Consider the following 16,998-nt stretch of genomic DNA (forward strand, 5'->3'; position numbering starts at 1 on the left):
TTCAAAAGCCTTGAAAGTAGTCGCTTTTCCATTGACCCTCAAATTGCACAAATATAACTTGTGCACAAAAAATTACCTAATGGAAAAACGACAAGTTCGCCAAAAGTCTCATTTTTCGATTAAAAGTTGTTGGTTTTTTGGGCATAGCGCAAATGGTATATCATGCAAAACTGCAATGGGAAGACCTGTTTTTTGCAACTAGAATCAGGTGAATTAAAAAACGGATATTTACAGACTTTACAACAAGCGAAGAAGTTGTAAGAAGAAGAAACATGTTGCGGTATGTGTGGACACACCAGGAAACCCAAACATTTTTAAATTCAGTACGAGATAGAGGGGTAATATATAACAATAATAATGAATATATCTGTAAATCAACACCATATTTATGTTTTTCGCCATGTTGATGGAATGACTTCTCATGTCATCTCGCCATAATAAATAAACAAATCATTGCATTTGTGATTTAATGGAAAAACTGACAGCATGTCTATGTGGGCCCCAGAAGGGTTACATTTGGGCTGCATATAAGGGTCCCATGTGGGTTTGTCCACAGTTTCCATGGTGACTCCACATGTGTTTACCCATATCAGAATCAGAATCAGAGATTTGAATATCTCATATTATTTATTCTTCACACTATTTATCCCAAGATATTTATCTTTCATGTCATTTGCACTACTTCTCATGTTATTTGCACTACTTAAATTCTATGTTTTACAAATATCTTAGTTTGCAATAGGTTTTATTTTTTAATGTAAGTAACTGTGCCTTTTACTGATATTTGTTGTCTGTTTGTAAATTCTTGCACTGAACCTGAGAGCTTTACCTCAATTTCGTTGTACTTGCAACAGTGACAATAAAGAGATTCTGATTCTGATATGGGCAAACACATGTGGAGCTACCATGGAAACTGCGGACAAACCCACATGGGACCCTTATATACACCCCAAATGTAACCCTTCTGGGGCCCACATGGACATGCTTGCTGGACGCACTTCTGTTTTTTCGACATTTAGTAAATATCGGTAAAGTTTTGCGCAGATGTCCAATGGAAAAGCGACAAGAGACAGAAAAAACCGCCTCAGTCTTTATTAAAAATGCCACTCTTTTTCCTAATTAGACAGCATCAGCTCAGTTAAATATGCAGGTCGCTCGGTTTAGCCTTGACCCAGTGCTTTGCGTAGCCTTCACCCTTTCAATGACTCTGTCAGAGCCAAGGCTAAATATAGACCAAGCTTTATGGCGGTGATATGATTTCATTAAATCGGTGTACTACATTTACGACACCTGCATTTTTCCAAGCGCTGATGATAGCTCATAAAATCAGGGAGAAGACGAGGAGAGGTTTACTGTTACTAGGGTGAAGTGCAGGGAGGAATTAGAATAAAATATTGACAAAGTGTAAAGAGTTATGACAGGAGTGGGCAAATGGGCGACTGAAATCATGGACAGCGAGGGACATGAACAGAAGAATCAGCAGCGATAGAGCGAGGTGAGAACGGCTGAGGGGACAATTTTATTAGAAGATGGAAGATGAGGTCAGAGCATCTGCCCCGCTGTCTGAGCATGACCAGAAATCAAAAGCGTATAAATCCTCCCGATAAGGACGTCCTGTACTGTCCCACCAGCACACACACACACACACACACACACACACACACACACACACACACAGCTGATGTAAACGCAGCTTTTCCACTAATCTCTCGAATCAAGCTCGTACTGTTCATGATGAAGAATCGTATCAAACACATCAAACTTAAAGAAGGAACTGTCCTGACATGTACGTCTCTTGCGTCACATAATAATTACAGTTGGACCCTGTAACAGTAAATGTCTGACTCTGTCTTATCTATCATGTTATAAAAGCTTGTAGTCATTATTCGTCTCAGTTGTTTGTGGGTTTTGCTCATATTTCTTCATGTTCTGTTCCAACCGTGTCTCACAGATATGAAGTTTATATGCAGCTGGATTGTAACTCCTGGTACATTTTGTTATAGATATAATGGTGGCTGCATTTTTGTTTTGTTTTATTCACACATTGGAAGTAAATGGTATAAATTATGTAATATCGAAATGGAAAAATGGTGATCTGAATTATGTAAACCAGTCTCATGACAAGTACAGTATTTTGTTGCACCAAAATACCATCTACTCAATTTATAACACCACCTGAATTTGACAAGAGTATTACTAAACTTGTTTCTTATTATGGCTCAGTTTAAGGAATAAAAGCTCATGAAAATGCATTATCAATATTTAACCCATAAAAACCCAAACATCCATCACCAACCAAACACCATCTACTGATCTAAACTGTTTAATACCTGTTGATCCACTAATCCTATCAATACATGTAAATTATTGGTGTAAAATGCAGTTTGTCATCTTTTCATGGTCATCAGATATGACCCATTTGAATGTTCAGAGGCTCCATAGTGAATGTGGAAACCCCATTATCTTTTACAACATTGATTCACCAGTGAAACCCATGGAGTTGGATCAATGACAGTAGATGGAAATGTTTGTTTTATCTTCAGTTAATGATAGATTTTACTGAAAAAGTCACTTTTTTTGCAGTTTTCTCTGTTTTTGATACGATGTCCCAACTTTAACCCATAAAAACCCAAACAACCACTGACAACCAAAACCATCTACTGATCTAAAATGTTTAATAACTTCTGATCCAATAAACCTATTAGTCCATGTTAATAACTGGTGTAAAATACAGTTTGTCATCTTTTCATGGTCATCAGATGTAACCCATTTGGACGTTCAGAGGCTCTGTAGTTACTGTGGAAACACCGTCCTCTTCTACAACATTGATTCACCAGTAAAACCTATGGAGTTGGAGCAATGACAGTGAATGGAGACATGGGATTTATGTTCAGTTAATGATAGAATTGTTGAAAAAATCACATTTTCTTCATTTTTCTCTGTTTTTACTATTATCACAATTAACTTTAATCTGAGCTTTTATGAACATCTACACGATCAGTGAATTAAATAAAGGAAAATACCTAATTTTTATTGAATAAATGCAAAATACAGAGAATAATATGATAATAAATGGTGATAAATCACTTAAGAAAGGTAAAATAAAGAAAAAAAGTGCCGCAAAATTCGCACTGGGTCTTTATGGGTTAATCTGAGCTTTATGAACATCTTCATGATCAGTAAATTAAATAAAGGAAAATACCTGATTTATACTGATAAAATGCAAAGTACAGAAGATAATATTATAATAAAAGGTGATAAATCACTTAAGAAAGGTTAGATATAGAGAAAATTCATTTGGGAACTGACACAAAAGTAGCGCTGGGCCATTATGGGTTAAACCCAACTGTGATTTTTTTCCTAAACCTAACCATTTAAGCGTGTTTTTTTCTCCCTTCTCACTCTTTTGTTTTTCATGCCTTTACATTTTTTGTAACCATGATCATGGTTATGGTTAGTTTCTTTGCAATGCTGGTACATGATTATGTTTAGGAAAAGATACCAGGATGTCGTTTTAACATATAAAAAATCCACAATGATATGATGAAATATGAATCAGAATGTTTTTATTAACCTCATCTCTTTCATAACCTATACCACAGGTGTAAAACGGTGCGGCCCAGGGGCCAAATCCAAAGGGCCCAATCTGGCCCTTGGGTTGAATTTGTGAAATGCAAAAATTACACTAAGATATTAACAATCCTTTTAGTTCAGGTTCCACATTCAGACCAATTCAGTCTCAAGTGGGTCAGACCAGTCAAATACTATCATAATAACATAGAAATAATGACAACTCCAAATGTTTCTTTTTGTAAATGTAAATATTTTTCATGTATTTACACTAAAACAAAGTATAATTTTGCAAAAAATGTGAATAATCTGAAAGGTCTTAAGTGAAGCAAGTACAATTTTACCAATATTCCACCTGTTTTTAAATGTTTTGTTTATCTGTAGATCCACTGTGATCCATACGTTATAACATACATGTGTAAACGATAAACTGAAGCAGAATACTGTTAAAATTACACTTGTTTTTTAAGTTGGTTCATGTTATTCACTTTGTTTGAAAGGATAGTTTGTAGATGTAAACCTGTTCATGATGTAAATTAACTTTTTGTGCTCTAAAACATAAAGTTTGGAGTTGACATTATTTATATATTATTATGTTATTATTTTACTGGTTCGGCCCATTTCAGATCAAATTTAGCTGAATGTGGCCCCTGAACTAAAATGAGTTTGGCACCCCTGACCTATACCAACAGTGCCTTTAAAGCCTCAACATTTGCAGGCATTGGGATGTGAACGACACTATCTGGTGATGGATATTGTGTCTACCGTTCACCCTACCTACCTCCTACCTATTGAGGAAAAACAAAAGAATTTGCAGATCCTTCAGTTGCAAACAACAAAATCAACTAATGTCACTCACAATACACTGTATTAAGTTACAAATCCAGTGTAATTGGATTTCTAATTTAATTGCAAATGAAGGTAATTTCTGTGAGACTGTTCTCTGTGACAGCGTTTCACTTGGTCCAAAATCCAATGGAAAAAGGGTGGGCGGAAGAGAAGAGAGGAGTGGAGGGAGGAAGTTAAGGAAGGCAGAAGTGAAACAGAGGCAGGGAAGGGGCTGAAGAACTCCAAAGGGATGAGAGAAGCCAAGCGTGTCCAAGAAGAACAGTGATTGTTATCTACTCCCAAGCAGCCTGTGAGATGTGGTTGACTATTGATTAGATCTCAGTTGAAAGGAGTCGTACTAAGTATAGAGCAAAAAAAAAAAAGAGCTTTGATGCAGAAAAATGCCTAACGTCATTTGTCAGCGGACTAATTTAATTGTATTAATGTTTAGTAGTGTGAAGAAAAATCCAAAGGTTAATCGTGTTGCGCTGTCATCTTCACAGTAAAAGCTCAGATGATCAGTGTTGCTTTACACGTGAGTGAAGTCGGTCATGGTGCTTCGTCTCCTCAGAGAGAAAACAGAGGCAGACGACCTGTGACAAATCCTCCCCTGTTGTTCTCCTTCAGCGGTGACAAGGCCCTGCAAGTTAAGGTCTGTTCTCTGAATGCTAATGCATCACATCTGACTGAGTCAATGAAACTGAACAAAGCAAATGATGGAAGATCGTTTCATTCAACGATCCTATCAAGCAGTGGCTGTGTGAGTCAAGGACAAATGGAATTCAATTTGTTTAATCAGATGACAGTTCTCAGAAAGATTTGATTTTTTTTTTTTTTTCCTGGAGAATATTTGTGTTTCGGTTATATATATATTCCATTTCTTGTTTTTTTGTACTGTGAAGATACGTTACTGCTGGACCTTGAACTTTGTACTTGGAACTTGAAGTCGTCATTATCTGTGAGGTTGTACATTCTGAGAAGCAGCTGATGTCAGGCAGCTAACTCGAGGAAGAAGCTAATGGTTAATGACTTATGAGACACATTAAAATACCACCACACATGACCTTTAACTAGAATGCCGCTGACGTTTTGATGCACGGACATGAACTCCGTACTCCAGCTGTCTCCCATGCAGGTCTTTAAACTTGAACCTTTCCACTGGGTGAATCTAGACTTCCTGTTGATTCATCTAAATGGTTTTCCCACAAACACTTTAGCACTAATAGTCATTTATTTATGTGTAATAAATCCAATGCAACAGGCAAAATGAAAGGACAGGACATGAATGTAGCCTGGTCAGCCATCCGGTTTTCCCAGTGTAATTAATACTGAGAAAATGTTGCGCTCTCCGCCCGGACATTCGACGGCTGCGTTGTATGCGTTATTGAAATAACCACGAACTCGCTGCATTTTCCTCACTTGTCCAGGGTTTATTCAGCAGCTGCCATTACAATACTCAACTCAACAGCGTACATGCGCACAACTACTTCCTTCTAGATAACATCAATCGATCAGGCATGAAACAAAACTGTGTATTGCTTGTTTAACATAAAACATTTGTAAATGCATTAGTTTTTTTAAACAAAATATGTAAAGATTTAAATAACAATTTTAAATGTAATGTTAAATTTATATAAACCCATATTTTCCCTCATTAACTAAATATAAATGTAATTATACTGAACGTGTACCAATTTATATGAAGCTATAATAATACCTGGGAACAAGTAGACCCATTAATGACCTAGGAAGAACATGTCAAAGAAATAATGCGCTTCCTAAATTACAAAAAAAAAAATAAGGCATTTTAACCTGTCACAAAAACAGTCTGGAATGGCTCCATTCGCTGTGAATTATGCCTATTTTATACTGGACCAATCACAATTCATGGGGGCGGGTGTTTCGCAATGCATCATACAACTTCTTTTTCTCATCCCTAGTCAAAGTCAGTTCCAAGTCCACAAATCTCTTTACACTGTTTTTGGTTGATTCAAAAATAAGGATTGAATTACAGATAACAGATTGTCCTCCTTTCTCAAGAAGAAATCTGTCTGGAATTGTGGGGCTTGAATCCAAATATGAAGGCAGGACTAACAGGCACAGAGTAAACCAATCACAGAAAAGATGAACGTGATGCTTTTATCAGAGAAATTTAAGAATACAGGGTGTAAACTGTGATTCAACCCTTATTTTTGAATCAAACAACCAACAACAGTTGTAAAGAGATTTGCGGACTCAGAACTGACTTTGACTTGCGACAAAAAGAAGTCGGTGTGTATGGCGCTTTGCGAAACACCTGCCCCCAAGACTTGTGATTGGTCCGGTATAAAATAGATCAGGCATAATTCACAGCAAATGGACCAGTTCCACCCTGTTTCCTCAGTACTGAATACACTGAGAAAACCAGATGGCTGGCCAGGCTAACGTGAATGGGCATAATCTGCAAAAGCAGACTATGATTAACATCTTATACACTGCTTGGGTGTTGTGCTGGATCACAGTTAGGTGCATCTCATGAATTGTTGACTTTGTTGTCCTGGTGGGTAACCCTATGTCTCCATAAGCCCGGTACTTGATCCTCTTCTCACTTGCCAAACAGATTACACAGCTTTACAAAAACACATCACTTGGAATCCAGCTTCTGCTGCATTTGCCATGAATTGCATTACTGTCAAAATGGTTTTAAGCTTGTATTGGGAATAAGAAGGAATTAAGAGGAACAACCCACAAGGTCCAATTATAGTTGATACAAAGAGGAACACAGAGAGCACTGGGAGCCTAAATCCCTTTCTAAGTTGCATGGCGTGTCATGCATACAGTATCATCACCAAGAAGTGTTTCTCATTTCAAACCTCTATTTGTAGTCTTTTCAATAGTTCAACTATACTATGAGTAAGAAAGTTTATTTTTCTTTGTTAGAGACCACGGCGCCTATTCACATTCACTCCATGGAAATGTCAAAAGTCAGAGCCCCTGACTGAGCCTTTCAGTCTGTGCTGAGTAATGAAACTGGAAGTGTTGGTACAAAGCCAGTTCATATCAGTTTGGCCTACTTTAGGCTCCTACCCTCATTGAACATAACGGAATCAACTTCTTTGCTTTGGTTTGCTGAAGTCTCTCTATTAAAATCATTAACAGCCTTGTGATTGTCAAAATCACCCCTTTCCACTGATATGTCAATTATTTGTTTCTTCCATTATTACTGGCATTTAAGTTAGTTAAATGAATGGGAATATCCCAGTCTGAAAACTACCAAAACTACCACAGTTTAGCAAACACTTAGCAATGGAAAAACTGCTAATCCTTTTCTGTTCTTTTGTTCCAAAGCCAAGTGTTCTGGCAGTGGAAGAATGTGGTTGGAGTAATAAACTTGGAAGTGCTGTTCTTGCATGATCTCCTCTTTCTGTACACAGTACAACACTGTATATATACAACTCAAATGGCACAGTGCATTTGTTTCCATTGCAAGAGCAGTATTATACAGGCTCTTTTTTCTGCCAAAGCATAAAAAGAAGATAAATAAGCACCTTATACCTTGGCTACAGCTACGAATTCTGATGTGTGAATTAGCTTTGTAGTGTTTCTCCAAACCCTAGCTATAACAAGCTCTACAGGAGCTGAGTAAGGAAAAGTAAGACAGGTTATTTGTGAAGCTAAGAGCCATCCAAGGTAATCTGTGTCTGGTTTGATACAGATAAAGTCACTACGAGATACACAAGCAGTGTGACTGTATGTACGGTGGTGTGTTGAAATGCAAGGGAGGATGTAGCTTCAGCTTGATATTTTCTGTGTTGTACTTCAAAACTGAAAAGAAAAGGATTAACGCCTTGTATGAAACAAATGTTTTGATAAGAAAAATCCAAAAAATAGTAACCTAAATGGGTTACTTTATTAAAGATACAATATCAAACATTTGCACATGCTAACATGAAGTTTTATGGTCTGTAGAGCCAGGAGACAGTTGTTGACATTAGCTATATGCATTTCTAAGTTGCATCCTTGAGAATGAATAAGGATAGAAGAGACTGTTGTGAAACAGCTTGTTTTTTAAATTACGTTATATCTGTTCACACATAGGAAATAATACCAAATAACAACATATCGACACTAAAATCACCCGGAGTTAACCTAAAATAGCCAAAGGGGTTAAATTTACAGACACACTATTTAATGGGCAGTTAAGCAGCCCTGGGTAAATTTGACCCACTGGTAGTTCTAGTGGTAAAAGTACAATAAATACATACATATTTCTATAAAAACCTATTTTAATTTATGTCTAAAAAAAGTTGATTATCTCGTGTAAAAAAAAAAAAAAAAGAATGTTCAGAAGACAGCATCAGTTTTTCTACCTTGTTTGGACACAACCCCCATAGCTGCAAGGTCTTCCAGCATTAATACCTCTCCCTCGTGCCCCCTCCCACCCTCCTTCCGTCTTTCTCTTCACTGACCTTGGCCCACTAGAAAATGGGAGCACCCTCCATTCCGAGACTCTTTGTGAGGGAATTTGGGATTTATTGTTGCGTTAATCTACCCTGAGAATCCGGCTAATCCCATCTTCCATCTTGATGTTCCAGCGCTAATACCAAAACTGCTGCGCCACAGTGGCTCAGCAGCAACCTGACTAGACCTTGTAACTTTGCTCTTGCATTCACAGACTCAGCTTTATTGAAAGTGTGTGTGTGTGTGTGTGTGTGTGTGTGTGTGTGTGTGTGTGTGTGTGTGTGTGTGTGTGTGTGTGTGAGCAATGAAGTTTGGGTTCATGGCAAACCCTCCCTACAATTGAAATTAGAGTTGAGCTGCTTCTACAATATGCTTACTCATAGCATTGTGCTTAACAACAAGTAGGACATTGTTAGTAGTTTGTATAGTGTATTTAACTGTACACACATCTCATGTATTATCTCCAAGGCTATTCATTTGTTCATTATAATATGATTTGTGTGGTCTGTTTTGAGGTTAAATCTACACTTCAACTTGAATTGAAATAAGATAAGGGAGTTGGTGAAATATTTTGGCAGTGTTTTTATGTACCTGTGCAATGTCAGATGTGTGGGTTTTTCACAAGTGAGAGAAGTGAATATTTGACAAGGAGGAAGAGAGAAGCTTTCAAATGTCTAAGAAAAGTCACAGCTGCTAAAGCACAGTGGACGACCATGAATATTAATGTTTCGCCAGGAAGTCAGAACTCAGAGACCTTTTAGATATGAAAAGAGTCAGAGAACAAAAATGGACACGAACTCAAAAGCAGCTTAACCTTTTATCGGGCAAGTGACTATTTTTGGTCGTTTCTGTACGCATTACAAGACAGTGACAGCAACAGTTCCAGCGAGGACAGTGAGGCAACCATCTGAGGTCCAATGTGGTCTACAGGGTCTGTAAGGTCCACCTCTGCATGAACAGTGAGTGTACCTGCTTTGTTAGGTACCATGAAGTAATGGTACTAATGTAAGGAATGATGTTCAAAGGGAGAATGTGGATGTGGACAGGGGTCTGGATCAGCACTTATGTTGGTCTAGTGTTCTAAAAGTCATGTTCCTTTCACCTTACATGTGTTTTTCTTATATTTGTTATATACTTTTTGGATCTTTACTTTTTTTGTCACATATGGGCAAGGAACCAAATACAGTAACTTTGTTGACCTTGATTTTTGACATAATAATAAAAAAATTTGAAAAATTTCACAAAATTTATAGTCTTGTTAGGTCCTCCAATAACACACTAACATTTAAATTTTGAATTTCAGAGTATCTCTACAGTCGCTTTTCCATTGACCCTCATATTGTGCAAATCTAACTTGCGCATAAAAATTTGCCTAATGGAAAACCGACAATTTCACCAAAAGTCTTGTTTTTCTGTGAAAAATTTTTTGCACTGGTAAGAGGTGGTTTTTCAGGCATAGCAAAATTGGTATATCACCCAAAACTGCAATGGGAAGACCTGTTTCCTCAACTAGAGCCATGTGAATAAAAAAAAAAAAAAACAGATGTTGACAGATGTTACAACAAGCAAAGAAGAGGAGTTTTAATTTGATTTGATTTGATTTATTTATTTATTTCGAACATGCAACAAAACAAAAAAAAATAAAAATTAAAAAAATAAAACATTCAAATGGACAGAATCTATCTTCAAGCACATACAAGTCTGAATTTTGCATGGTCGAAAAGGAGTAGGAAGAAGTATAAACTTATTTAATTCTACCCCGCAGTGCTTTTACACCTTTGTCACTAACTTCATACAAGAGTCAAACAATAATATTTTCCTAATTTTAACATCAAACCACAACAAATACATAATGCAGTAACTGAATTACACCCAACAATATGATCATGGCAGGACAGTCATACAGACTCAACAATTCAACCATTATCTTCAATAATTACAGCAGATTCATCAGTTACAACATCATCCATAAACAAACAGGCCGCATTGTCATTATTAAATACTGTACCTCTCAAGAATATTTTTTATATCTTTTTTTAAACTAAATTATGTTTGATATTTGTTTTATCTCCACACACAATGTGTTCCACAGTTTTACTCCACAGATGGTGATACAGAAACTTTTTAACATACTTTTTAATATTTATGAATCTTTAAATTTAACTTTCCCCTTAAACCATAGCCTCCCTCTCTTTCATAAAACATTTCTTGAATATTGCCCGGCAGTAAGTTATTTTTTGCTTTATACATTATTTGAATAGTTTTGAATGAATGAAAGTTTTGAATTAAAAAAACATTGTGTGGCATGTGTGAACACACCAGGAAACTGAATCATTTTTTAATTTAGTATATAGTAGATAGAGCGGTAATATATAATAATAATGAATACATCTGTAAATCAACATGATATTTACATTCGTCGCTATGGTTATTTAATGACTTCTTGTGTCATCTTGTGATAATAAATAAGCAAATCATCTCATTTGTGATTTAATGGAATAACCTACATTACGCACTTCTGTTTTTTTGACATTTAGTAATTATCGGTAAAGTTTTGTGCAGATGTCCAACAGAAAAGCCCCTTAAGAGTGCCCTATAAAGGGTTAAGCCAATATCCCAATCTTGAAATCCCAATCATGCTCTCGTTTTTCAGGTTGGCTCTCCGTTCTGGCTTTGTCTCTCTGGCTGTGAACGGTGTTTCTAAGGCTTAATCGCCCATGGGATATGGTTGCTGTTTGAATTCTATTTGGACAGCCTGAATCATAGCTCTTCGCTACTCTTCCCGCTTGGATCTGACTTCACACCCTTCCTCATTTATTTCTAGACCTGTGTTCTATGATTCAGGAGCAGGACCAGGTAAAAGAAAGCGAGCTGAGGGAATAGTGACCTTGGTGTTAATAAGCAATTCTTATCTCTGACTAAGAACGTACTGGCTTATGTAAGACTATCTCACACTCGTATTCTTTCAGTTTAGCTTTTTGCCTTTCTTTGTCACAGTGTCTGTGTTTGCACCTCATTCACTCATTCTATTTTATCATTCCCCCACTGGTGCTCTGTCGCCTTCCCTCATTTCATTAGTCTTTGATGCTCAGACATATATGGGACGTCACATAGCTGTTAGAGGTAGACAAATGCACCAAGGGGAGCTGGTGGAGGGCAGGACGGGATAAGCAGGACAAGGCTAAAAGGGGGTTAGCAGGAAAGAAGGCCACAGGCTGCTAATAACACCACTATAAACTCTATTTTCAGTACCATGCATTGAACAAAAACTTTATGCTGAGATTGCTTAAATGCAATAAAAAAAAATACCAGAAATGCCGTAACAAGCAATACAATGCAAATGAACATTATTTCAGCAAAAATTATAATAATGTTCATTGCTGAGAAATGTACACTGTAAAAAAAAATCTTGTTGTTTTTACGGAAAAAAACTGGCAGCTGGGGTTACCAGAGCTATACTGTAAAAAACATATCCAACTGTAAACATATTTACGGAGTAACATGTAGATTTAACATTTTAAACATGTAGATTTAACATTTTAAACATGTAGATTTAACACTGGATTTAAATGGTAAATGGACTGCACTTATTTAGCACATTTTCTCCACCTTCATGTTGTCCAAAGCACTTTCCAAAACCACCAGGTCCAACTGGGAACAACTTAAGGTTCAGTGTCTTCCATGGACACTTGGACATATGGACAGTCGGAACCAGGATTAGAACCACCAACCCTTTGGTTATTGGACAAGCTGCTCTCCCAACTCTACCAGCCCATTAATTTACACATTTAAAATGTTAATTTGTTAAATGTTTACTTTTTTATAACTTTTTTATAAAAAAAAAAAAAAAGCAAATATGCCATTATTTCAACATTACGGTCTTGCAATCTAAACGGCACTACATTGTATTTCAATTTACAGTTTTATTTTGTAAAAACAATAGAAATACATAATTTCTACATATAAATCTGGTTTTGTTCACATACTCCTCCTGTAAAAACTACAGCTATATTTGATTGAATCATTAACACAAAAATCTTTTCAAATAGCCAACTTTGCATTATATTGTCACTTGTAGTTTTTTTGTTACAATTTTACAACTTTTTGGTGTTAATTCTACAGTCATTTTTTACAGTGTAGATTCAACTTAGAGGTTAGTTTGGACTGTTTGTCAGCCAATGTTCTGTTCCATATCTGTTACGTATCATTCAGTACTTGTTTGGGTCTATTTGTGACCACAGTGTGTATGTGACAGTGATGTTTTTGTCATGTTTTGTTTGGCTGTACATGCTGCTAAGAGAAATGAGTCATGTTGAACACCACTTAGCAATAAACATAAACTTCTACGCACCGCAGAACTTAGTATCAACATATTGTTAGGTTTAACTTCAGTGTCTGATGGTGCTATTTATTTTCAGTCATAAGGTACTTCCTAATATCTTGTTTGTGTGTAACAACAGATACAGAACTACACTGTGTACCGTAGTGTGTATTTACAAGTGTAATTTTTTTTTTTTTTTTTCATGTAGAATAGTAAGAAACATTATGATGTAAAGTTTATCTTTCTCTAGCAACATTGGATTTTATTATGGGGATAAAGTGCACGCTTTGTGCAGAACACAAGTTAATAAGGAGAAGACAGGAAGGGAAACAAACGGAACTCTCCATACAGAGAATGTGTGATGTTTTTATACCTTGATTTATGGGTCTGTCTGGAACTTATAGGTACATCCTGCCCTGAACATGCGAATATCCCTGGACAATATTACATCCTAAAAAGACTTATAGTGGGGCCTTATGCAACCTACATAATAGCCACTACTGTTGTCTTAAAGGGCATACCACAAAACCAGGTTAAAGGGCAGCGAAAGGGGTTAAGAGGAAGGAGTGTCTGGAAACAACATGATTATGGGTTGTGTGTCAGTGTGTTTTTCTTACACACTGACGGAGTGTATGTAACTCCTTCTCTGGGACAAGGGTCAGTGAGAGGCTATATAATGAAGGATGATAAACCGCATGATTAACATGTACACTTCAGGCTCATAAAGACCAGTTCATAAGTCTGTACATATAGTGCATAACTATGATGAAATATTGGTCAGAAAAACAATGTTTATGACCTATTCATTACATAAACACACATAGTTATATGCCCTCAGTCCTCCAGTTGCAGTTGGCAGTACATATTTAAATATACACAAATATAAGTGTATCTATATTAAGTACACAACAAAAAAAGCACAGGGTTAAAATATTTATAGTTCAGCTACAGAGCACATACATGCATTCTTGTATACAGTCGTGGAAAAAATTATTAGACCATCCTTGTTTTCTTCAATTCCTTGTTCATTTTAATGCCTGGTACAACTAAAGGTACATTTGTTTGGACAAATATAATGATAACAACAAAGTAGCTCATAAGAGTTTAATTTCAGAGCTGATATCTGGACATTTTCCATGTTTTCTTGATAACCATAATCACTTCAGTTCTTACATCAGTAGCTATGGTATTGTACTGACAAAAACAGTGCTTTTAGTGATTCCATGTCTTCTTTTCTGTCTGTTTTAGTCACATGATACACACAGGAGTTTGTACTTGATTGCATAACCATTGTTTTTGATGACTTTTGATGGTCTAATATTTTTTTATGTGACTGTAGGTATAAATTGGTATAGTTGTTGTGCTATGTTATTCCTACAATTATTTATCAGTTTAACAGTAATTGCACATTTTGCATCACAAAACACACTCAGTTGAATTCAATGAAAAATAATATAACTACTAGAAAAGCACTCGGAGAGCACAGACCTCCGCCAAGGCAGATCAGTGCCCCCCCAATGTTTGTTTGTCTGTTTGTTTGTCTGTCTGTGTGCCAGATAACTCAAAAAGTTAAGGACAGATTTGGATGAAAATTTCAGGAAATGTTGATACAGGCACAAGGAACACGAGGTCTGTGCTCTGTTTTCTAGAAAAGCACTCGGAGAGTGAAGACCTCCGCCAAGGCAGATCAGTGGGCCCCCATGGCCCCCCCACCCCCGATCACCACCAAAATTTAATCATTTGTTCCTTGTGCCAGTATCAATATTTCCTGAAATTTTCATCCAAATCCATCCATAACTTTTTGCGTTATCTTGTACACAGACAGACAAACAGATAAACCAACACCGGCAAAAACATAATCTCCTTGGCGCAGGTAATAAGCACATAAAGATATTAGCATCACTTCTCAAAACAGTTTAGGATGGTGAGAGTTCTTCTCTTCACTATTATTCGGAGGAAATGTTTAATCTCAGTGAAATCTGTTTGAAGACAGTTTAAATAAAATAAACACAATCGTGGATTTAATTATGAATATACTTACTTACTCACATGCTAATAATGGTACAATACTACTGTGTGTGACAATTTCCATAAAGACAGTGACATGGTCTGTGTAACCATGTTTCTGTCACAACAAATATAAACCCAACGTTGATCCTAAGAAGTATTTACCCTAAAAATGTGATGATGTATTTTGTCCTCATGAAAGACTAAAGTCCTCATATGTACTGTGTACAGATTCATGTCCCCATAATGTAAGTAATACTTATCCACACACAGTGTTATGACAGGATGATATCCCATTGTGTTTGACACCTTCAGTAATTGTTTGGATCTGTTTTGTCCCTCCAGTGTTCGGCTATAATTACAGGCAGGAGAGCAACCATACACACACAGGGAATTTTTTTTTTTTTTTTTTTTTTTTGCAGAGTTGCAGGTTGGGACTAGAACTCACATACACACACTTTTACACAATCTCACTCACACACATTTCCTCCTGCCAAGCTGAGGGCCAGCGGAGTAGCGGCCGCTGATCGAGGCCTTGATAAGACTCATTTGAAATGGCTGCAGTCACTGAACCTGTTCGCTGTGTGTGCCAAGGACACCATTTACCTTACATAACAGCCACTCCAGGTCACCGATACATCCATCTGGCCAATTTGGTTTCCTCAAGAAGTACTGTATGTGCACCTTGACCTTCACTTCCATTGTTCATTATCTCATATTTCTTTCTCACACCTTCCCATTCCAGTGCGAGCGCTTGAAAGGCAGTGTTTTCGTTCTGTGCACATGATGTAGTGTGTCACAGCTGCCAGTCAAATGCTAAATAATGAATGAGAAGAGGTGTTTATGGTAAAATGTCCTGAGAGACTGAGTCAGCGCATAGCTCCGTATATTACAAGAGCGTTACTGCTAAAGCTGACTCAAAAGCCTCAAACATACTGACTGACCGCCTCACTACCGTAATACAAAACACAAATATTTTATAGCTTATATGCTCATTTTGACTTTTCTTGATATACTGTATGCTCTTCAGTCATTTATAATGTTTCCTACAGGTCAGAAAGTGGAAGATGCTGGCTCGTCATCATGGTGACAGCACAGGGAAGCAGAAGGAAGCAGAGCCAGACGTCCACCTCGGGGGTTGCCAGTCCTGGGGGATGCATGCTTCACCCCTCCTGGCTAGTCCAGTCATGCTAGAGTGCTCCATCTGCAGTGGACCCTACATCAGCTACACCCTGGAGGATACATGGCAGCCACGACAACGCACACAGGCAAGATTAATTTGCTTCGTATAAAACAAAATAGAAAGCAAATTTTGTTTTTTTATCAGTGGATCTAAAATAAGGGGACTTCCAGGTGTCCTTGTTGGTCCAGTTTGGCAAATACCCAGAGAAATTATGAAATGCTTAATTTCTTTGTTCAAGAAGATCTTGTGAAAGAATCAATAATGACTGGCAAATGGCTTATATCACAAAAGGAAAAGGAGGGGACTTTGTGTATCACTGGGACACTCCTTCATAAGGTGTGCCATTTAAGCAAAGCCTTTACTTACAGTTCAGCAGGTCTTTTCACTGAATTACTGCCTTTGTCTTCAGCTAATATCATAGATTTGTCCTATTTGAAGCGGTATTTAGTACGCATATTGACTATCCCTTTTTTTTTTTAAGTAGTCCTAATACTTTATTTGTGAGACATTGAAAAGTTCACAGTTGTTTCACAAGCCTGGTGCTCATAGAAAATAATAAATAATTTTACTGAATTTCACTTTTATTTCGTCTTAATAACCATTAACCCCCCAACCATAAAAACAGTCTGACTGTGCATGTGAATTTATG

At 36.9% G+C, this 16,998-nt stretch overlaps 1 protein-coding gene across 1 annotated transcript in view; it reads left to right on the top strand.

Moving 5' to 3' along the window:
• sgk1 (serum/glucocorticoid regulated kinase 1) overlaps positions 1–16,998 on the top strand; it is a 52,149-nt gene that overhangs the window by 13,203 nt on the left and 21,948 nt on the right. Inside the window, exon 4 of the mRNA XM_030128521.1 lies at positions 16,219–16,434. Within this exon, the coding sequence (XP_029984381.1) occupies positions 16,219–16,434 (216 nt within the window). The remainder of the gene's footprint in view (positions 1–16,218; positions 16,435–16,998) is intronic.

Source organism: Sphaeramia orbicularis, chromosome 24 (assembly GCF_902148855.1).
Source record: "Sphaeramia orbicularis chromosome 24, fSphaOr1.1, whole genome shotgun sequence".
In the NCBI taxonomy this organism is placed as follows: Eukaryota; Metazoa; Chordata; class Actinopteri; order Kurtiformes; family Apogonidae; genus Sphaeramia; species Sphaeramia orbicularis.